This window comes from Pinus tabuliformis, chromosome 5_1, assembly GCF_031772625.1.
Source record: "Pinus tabuliformis cultivar Carrire ecotype Pingquan chromosome 5_1, CPIR1, whole genome shotgun sequence".
Classification (NCBI taxonomy): Eukaryota; Viridiplantae; Streptophyta; class Pinopsida; order Pinales; family Pinaceae; genus Pinus; species Pinus tabuliformis.
In genome coordinates, this window is record NC_142305.1 from 533,889,937 (window position 1) to 533,898,557 (window position 8,621).

General features: G+C 28.5%; 1 protein-coding gene across 1 annotated transcript; it reads right to left on the reverse strand.

Moving 5' to 3' along the window:
• Positions 1 to 209: 209 nt before the first annotated feature.
• Positions 210 to 4,358, reverse strand: LOC149165904 (aquaporin NIP2-1-like). The gene is made up of 6 exons (XM_089429969.1): positions 4,288 to 4,358; positions 3,958 to 4,123; positions 3,192 to 3,416; positions 2,910 to 3,104; positions 537 to 598; positions 210 to 438 (listed from the first exon to the last, which is right to left on the reverse strand). The coding sequence occupies exons 2-6, from the start codon at positions 4,117 to 4,119 to the stop codon at positions 210 to 212; spliced, it is 873 nt and encodes a 290-aa protein (XP_089286095.1). The 5' UTR covers positions 4,120 to 4,123; positions 4,288 to 4,358.
• Between the last annotated feature and the right edge of the window lie 4,263 nt (positions 4,359 to 8,621).

An 8,621-nucleotide genomic window follows, 5' to 3' on the forward strand; every position in this document is an offset into this window, starting at 1 on the left:
AATACAGAAATAAAATGCTGATAATGCTTACATGTATGATTCACAATATATCAAACATCTTAGATATATATTTTTTCGCAAGACTTGAAGTTTTAACTAATTACAGTATCATATAGAACGACAGATTTTCTGTCCCGATTTTTAAATTCCAATCCGAGCCCCAAACTGAAGATGCGTGTCTGAAACAAATGGCATGCAATGGCAGATTTTCAGTCCCCAATTTTCAGGCTCCGACCCGAGCTGGAAAACGAAGGTGCTCCTCTCGAAGCAATAGCCTGGAAAGGCATGTCTGTTAGGCGTATGATACTATATGAACATGCACCCATAAGTGTCCCAGCGATGGGACCGACGAGGTATACCCATATAGCTTTATAGTTATTGCTAACTATGGCTGGACCAAGAGACCTCGCTGGATTCATCGATCCTCCAGATATTGGCCTGCCAACAATAGTAATAAATACTCAATTTCTTCCGTTCCAAAAAAAAATAGATTATAATAATACCGAAACAAAGGTGTCAAAGATCCAGCAGCTCACCCTGCAAAGATAGAGCTTATCATCACCATCGAGCCAACTGCCATCCCCGCAAGCTCTCCTTTCTGCATGGTTTGCAAGCAAAACAGTGGTTGTGTAACTAACGTCGTTTAATTTTCCAGTTCAGAAGAGAAATGCAAGGACAGTAGATTGGGTAATCTGTTATAAACTTATCCAAAAATTTTAAAATGTAATTAAGGTCAAAATATGAAGTTATGATGTTAAAATGAAGTTGTTATGGTTGTCGTTAAAAATAATTTAAGAAATTATAATGAATTTGAATTTAAAAATTACAATAAAATTATTAAAATGAAAAAATTTCAAAAAATATGTTTTATAGTTTTATGTAGAATTAATTAAAAATAATTTTAGTATAATTTTAATTATTTTAAAAAATAACTTTAATTTATATATATTGAAAATGCTATAAAATAATTAAAAATTTTCAGTCCTATTATGTATGGTTTTTGTCAATTTGTGAAATGTATGGTTTTTGTCAATTTGTTTTCACAATAGTTCATGGTTTCTGTCAATTTGTTTTCCCAAAACTATTGTGTATCAAAGTGGTTTCTAGTGGTTTCGAGAAAATTAATGGATAAAATATGATTTTCCATCTTTAAAATCTGCAGACTTATTGTAAATTTTTTTTTATAATAATTATTAAATGTAAGTTTAAATTTTTAATTTTGTTATCAAAAAATTATTTAATTTATATTTATATTTTATTATTATTATTTATGATTTTTCATAGTACATCTGAAATGGGAATGTTAATAAACACTTTTATGGGGGCAATGTAGTTGGTGTGAGAGACACGTTAAGACACCTCACACTTGTAGATTGAGATGCCTAAGGTACATGTTGGTGGTTTAATTATGTTTTCATGTTGATTTTTTTAGTTTGGGTATTGTGTTTTTTGTTTTGTTTTAAATAATCATAAAGCTATTTTAGGTAGATAGTGGTGGTTAGTGTTCATATCATATATGTTAAGCAATAGAGGAAGTTGATAGAAAGTTAACCTAAATTGGAATTATTAATTTTTTTTTTGAAATTTCTTTCATATTTGATTATTGGTTATTAATCTATTTAAAAGAAAAAAAAAAAGATTATTTTCTTGAATTGTTATAATATTAAACTAAAAAAATGTGATTTTATGCCTCTGATTATTAAAAAACTATTTCTCTCAATACTATCTAAAATCTCTTTGTTCCTAAATTAATTTTGTTCCATATTTAGTTTCCTTAGAGTTAGTGATTACAACCTTCTCCACTTGGGGAAAGGGCCAGCAAGGCTCGCAACCTCCTCCTTTGAGACTCCAATAGTTGAGCTTTTAGTTACCACACATGTTGCTAATACCCTTTGAGATTCGTAGGGAAATGAATAGGTTAAGGAAAAAGCAAGGGTAGAATGTAGATTTAAGCAAGGGTAAAGTGTAGATTCACATCCGAAGTTAAAAGTTTAAGAAAAGATTGGCAAGAAACTAAAAACACAAAACACATATATTATATTAAACATAATAGATGCTTAAACATAATAGATGCATATAAAGTATAGACCTTTAATGGAAACTCAAAACCGTAATAGCTTAAAAAAAACTAAAAACACAAAACACATATACTAAACATAATAGATGCATATAGAGTATAGACCTTTAATGGCAACTCAAAACCGTAATAGCCTGGGTGCTTGTAGAACAGTGGAACACGCAATAGGAGCTCGTTCGGAGTATAGATGATGTGCCACTGCTATTGTGGAAACTCAAAGTTCTCCAAGTCACGGAAAGACAATAAAACACCTAATAATGTACACTTGAAGCTAAATGTTTATTGTGTTTATTTTGTATTTAATATTAAGAGCAATAAAGAAAATCAATAAAACTAATCATAAATTATGTAAAAAATTATTTAGATTCAATCTGACTGTATAACATTTTTGAAAACAATATATGATAGGTTGCATTAGTATTAGTGTGATCATGTTATGTTACTGTTTAATTTCCCTGGACAAAACTCTGTTTTTATTTTAATGTCTATCAATATAAGCCCCTTATTGTTATTTATTATCATTATACTCATCTCAAATGCCAGCAAATTATAAGAACGGTCTAGGCGGATTTTGCACCAAATTTCCTGTAATTCCAGCCTTAGAGCCTAAGGGTTTTTCACTATTCAATTCTATGAAAAGCGCGGTGGAATGGGCTAGGATTCTATACATGGGGCTAGATGGATTGAAAAAACTGGAGGTGTGAAGTTTTCGAATAGATCAAAGGCTATAAAGAGAGCGAATGAAAGTTAGACACTCCATGGTAGCTGTAAAGCACCTCGCATCTCAGGAACTCATTAGCACTTCCATGTATATTTTATACAGAGAAATTACCGCACTGCTATCGGTTGCAACTGCCGAGGTGACGAACATAAGCACGAAGGAAACCACGACTTCCATTGCCAAGGCCTGCAGAACTGTCCCGGACGGAGTAGTTATACCCGTGTTTGATACAGGCTTGAACATAACACGAAGTGCAAAAGAAGCTGTTATTGACCCGCCCAATTGAGCTATAATGTAAGCCGGTACCTGCACATCAATAACCTACTGAGATATATCTATTGAAATTCTTGACCCAGACCAAAGGATTTACTAAGATTGTGAGAAAATAGTCACCTGCTTCCATGGAAAATGCCCTACTGTTGCAAATGAAATGGTAACTGCAGGATTCATATGAGCTCCAGAAATGTGTCCAACTGAATATATCATGACCGTTACTATCATACCAGAAGCCATAGAACCCCCAAGCTCTGACACTAATGGTCGACGCCCATGACTCAATATTGAGGAACCGCATGTTACAAAAACAAGAATGAAGGTCGAAATAGTTTCTGCTGTAATCTGCAAATGCATTCCATAGTTAACAAATAATCAGATGAAGTGTTTTATTAAGGCCCAGTTAAATTAAATTGCTTTGCATAAGCAGTTCAGAGTGAAAAGTTAAGCAGATGAAGTGTCCATGGTGATCAGATAACCAGAAGAATCCTCTTATTAGGTCTTTTGTTCACATGTTGATGAGGGAGGAAAAATAGTTTTCAAATATTTAAAGTCCTTCCTCACGCATATAAGAACTCTGCAGAGTATGGGATTTGAACTGAACTGTTTGTATGACAGTCCTTAATCCCCACCACTAATGTACAGCTTAAACAAATAATTTTTTTGTAAGAGCATTGGACAATATGGAACATCCCGGGTTTTTCCTCAATGTATCAAAAAATTACCAGAGGGAAATAATCTCATCCATGGAGTGAGGAAAGAATTATGGAAAAATTCACCAATGGACGAAATTTATTCCGGATCCAAAGCTTAACAATCTCATAGTTAAATTAATACATGATAGGGTGAAATGAGATGGAGTAGCATATGGAACCGTAAGGCATACCTTTCGAAGGAGAGTAGCTGGAACAAAATCCATGCAGCCGTTGGGGCAGTGTTTAACTTTTCTATAAAACAGGGAACCTTCTTTTACGTTTGCAGCTTCCTGATCTTCCATTTCATGGCCAGAAATGTTCATCAGCTGACTTGAGTCGTTCTCGGCATCCATTTTTCTGAGATTATGAATGTAGAAATAAGCAAAATAAGTATATCATATTAGGTCAATCTCTTCATGAAACAGTAGCAGGAAATGATGTAAAGCGACTATGAACAACATATGAAACACAAACTTAAAAATCTCTGAACATAAAAATCAGAAATCATGGAGATAACTTACGATCAGGGAAGCTGTGAGATCAACGCCGAAAATGTTTTATTGAGAAAGTAATGTGCAGTTGCACGATGGAGTGCGAAGCGACGAAGAGGCCTCTACTAATTGCAGCTATATAACACGAGGAGATGCATTCGTGGGATCAGAAACTGGCGACCGGTATGTCTATTTCAGGGTATCTGAGAATCTGGCAGTGAACACGCCTCTGCCACATACAAGTATTCACTGATAAAGCTGATTACCCAACAAAGACGCGAAACAGGCCCGGGATAAAGTATCCTCCCGTGTCAATTATTATACAGTATATATGATGCATGTCGTGCATCATACATTCTCTGTTGCATCCACGTAGAATGATACAGACAGGTTCTGCAATTGCAAATTGCGCCCACAGTGGGAAGAGTTCCATATATCTACATATGATCAGTCTGTAACAATGAAGTCAAGGAAAATGACACGGCTTTGGAGAAATAAACTCTATACTTCTAAAGAAATCATATGGAGAAGATTGTGGGAGACTATATAGTTTTAATGAAGATAGTCGTGGAAATGATATGGATTTTAGTTGAGATTGTGTCTCAGTTGTTTGAAGTGGTCTGATGAACAATTATGATGTCTTGGATATACCATTATATATCTATATTAAAGATATCTGGCATATATTAATATAGATTTATTTTAAGTATGGATTTAATATAAGCTCAAAGGGATTCAATTTATTTAGGTATAATTTTTTTTTATAAATTTATATTATTTAAATGTTTTGTATATTTATTTATTTTTATTTTTTATTTTTAGATTTTTTTAAAATTTTTATTTTAGCTCACATCACTAAAAATTCAGCTTTGATAACACTAACAGTGTTACACATAATACTGGGTTGTAGAATGAGTTTCTAGACTAAAAAATATAAAGCATGAAATTTTTGATATAAAATATTATAGGGGAGATAGTTTTCCTCATCAATTTATTCCTTAATCTGACAAGAAAGTTATGGATTTTAAGAAGCTACATGATATTTAAAAAAATGGAAGAAATCCTAAGTCAATATACATAAAATTATATTATTAGGCAGTCCTCGTTATTGGAATTGACAATTTTAATTTTTTTTTATTGATTGATTTTTTTGATAGGATGTTGTAAATTGAAAAATGTCATCATCATCACTCTATAAATGAATAGAACTGAAAATAATAACTTCCTTCCACATCTAAATCATATGTTTAAACCATACTTAAATTAATTTTCTATAAAACATAATTAAAAATTAAAAAAAAATTATATATATTTTTTGGGGGTAAAACTATACCGTGCAACGTAGATGATTGTGGATTGATTCAAATGATAACTGTTCATAGTTTAAAAAGTATAAGTGGCAAGTAGTCATACCAATTGAAAAACGTTTATGAAGCCACCTCATAGTGAACCTTATTAATAAAAAGCACTCCATCACCACGTCTTTATTTCGTGCGTTTTCAGGTTCTCTTTCATAACGTTTTGTTGAGCATATAATTAATTTTAAGAATTTTTTAATAGCCTGAATTTAACATTCTTTTCCAGGTAAATACCGTTTATAAAAATATTAGATTTAAAGTTTTAATCTTCCAACATCAAGCCATTACGAGAGGCAAATACCTCGAACTTGCAGTCTCCATTTCAATTCAATGCTACATCAATCCATTTTAAGTCATTGTTATGAATATTTTCTCAAACTGCACTTTCATTGAGTTTAAGTAATTTGTATTGTTTTAATTATCTTTCAATTTTTTTAAGTGTAATTAAGTTTATAAAAATATTAGGTTTTAAAATTTAATCTTTTAACTTTACTTAAGTCTTAAGTCATCCATGGAAGAAAATATTTAACGTAATAATTATTATTAAATTTGACTTAAAGTTTTAAGTTTTTACATTTTAATTAGTTTTATGTTCTAAATTTTACTATTATGTTTAACGAAAGTATTAGGTTTTCTAACCAGTTTTAATAATAAAAACTAAGAAAAAGAAAAGAAAGATAGAATAAATGAATAAATATATGGTCACAATAATAAGGAAAAAAATAAAGATTAGGTTACCGAATCCATAAAAAAATATAGCAAAAAAATTAAATAAATAAAGAAATAAAATAATGTATAATAAATTATATGATAATGTGAAATAATAATAATACTAACAATAATGATGTGATTTTTTTTATATAAAATAAGATATTTTTTTTAAATAATCAAAATTAGAAATTTTAGAATAACCCTAAGGAAAACAATAGTCATTAATTAATAATTATTAAATTCAAACAACTAACTTTATTAACATTTATTAAATTAATTCATGAATAATTATTAAATTCAAACACCTAATTTTATTAACATTTATTAAATTTGAAACTAAAATAAACATAGTATCTTAAAAGAAAAATAGAATAAATTAATAAGTATAAGGTCGCAATAATAAGGAAAAAGAAAAAACTAGATTACCTAATAAAAAAAACCATAGAAAAAAATTAAATAAAGAAAATAATTTATAATAAAATTATATGATAATTCGAAATAACACAAATTGTTAAAACAATCAAAATTAGAAATTTCAGAATAAGCATAAAAAAACAATAGTCATTAATCAGTAATTATTAAATTCAAACACCTAGCTTTATTAACATTTATTAAATTTGAAATTAAAATATAGATAGTATCTTAAAAGAATCTCTCTATTATATTCTCCTCACATTTATTAGATGGCAAATAATTTATATCAAAAAGAAAGATAAAATAAAATAAAATAAAATAAATCTTTTTTGAATTTTAACTTAAATAATAATTATTAAATTTGAAATTAAAATACAGATAGTATCTTAAAAGAAAGGTGTATACTCTATTTCTCGAACATTGTTTACATGACACATTGTTTACATGAAAATTTAATTGACATAAATATGACAAATTATTTTTTCTTCCTGAAAATAAGTTTTTAATACAAATTAAAAAATGTATTTATCTTATTTTACATAATCATTTTCATCTAGGTTTTTCATTTAAGAAAATGAAGATAGAATATATTCAATCTTTTCATTTAAGAGAAAGAAGATAGAATAATCATTTAATATACATACTTATTCAATAAATAATCATGCATATTAATAAATTTATTTAATATAAATCTATTGCATAGTAATATATTTATGTATAGTAAAATCAATGTAATAGATTCATTCAATATAAAATCAATGTTATAAATTTATTCAATATTCAACATAAAATAATAGATCAAGTTTTTTTTTGTAAGCTAGTGCGAGACCTTTACATTTTCCAACATACAACATCAATCGCCTCGGCATGACTCGAACTTAGGTTTGGGTGGGGGTGCAACAACCATCTGCCCCTACCACTACACCACGCACGTCATGTGCAAAATAATAGATCAAGTTAATAATAATAGATACAATAATTTATTTAGTAAAGGACATCAAATAGGTCCACTTGTTTATGAAATAAAATACTCCACCTTTACAATGATTTGACTATTTAATTCATAGAAGTGTACAAATCATACTCCCCTTCCATTTAAACCTATAATTTTCTTGGGAAAAAATGTTTTTCTACATTTGATAGACTTATTTTATGTAATACATTTATATAATACATTTGGTTAATATTGATTTAATATACAATATTTTTATACTAATTCATTTATATTTAATTTGTATGATTTGACTTTGATTCCAGCTTTATTAAATTCAATGTCCTCAATGTATTTAGGCTTTTTTATTTAATAAACCTTATTTTAAATAATTGATTCGTTTGTTTTTTAGTTTTTTTTATATGCTTCTTTTATTCTTATATATATTTTGATTGGTTTAGTAGATAGATTATGTAAATTATATATTTAGTCAAGTTGTATAAATTGTATGATTTAAATTATATGTAGATTCAATTTAATGTTTTTAATATATTGGTGTCAATTCTATAGAAAATTCAATATTTATATGTGTTGTTATTAATATTAATAGACATTAATAAATATAAATATTTAAAAATGAAATATAAATTATTAATATTAATATTAATATTTGGTTAATATTAAGTTCCAAGGGTTAACTCAACTAGTCGAGTCCTCAATTCTCTTAGATGCCTTTGGGGTTAGGCCATGCTAGTCGATTCCCAAGATTCCCTTTGGGGTTGATCTGCACAGATTTTCTATGGTTGTTTAAAAAAATATTTGGTTAATATTAATATTATTATTTGCACATTAATACTATTATTATTGTTATTGTTGTTATTATTATTATTAATATTAATAGATATTAATATTAATAATAAATATAGATATTAATGTTAAAGATAGAAATT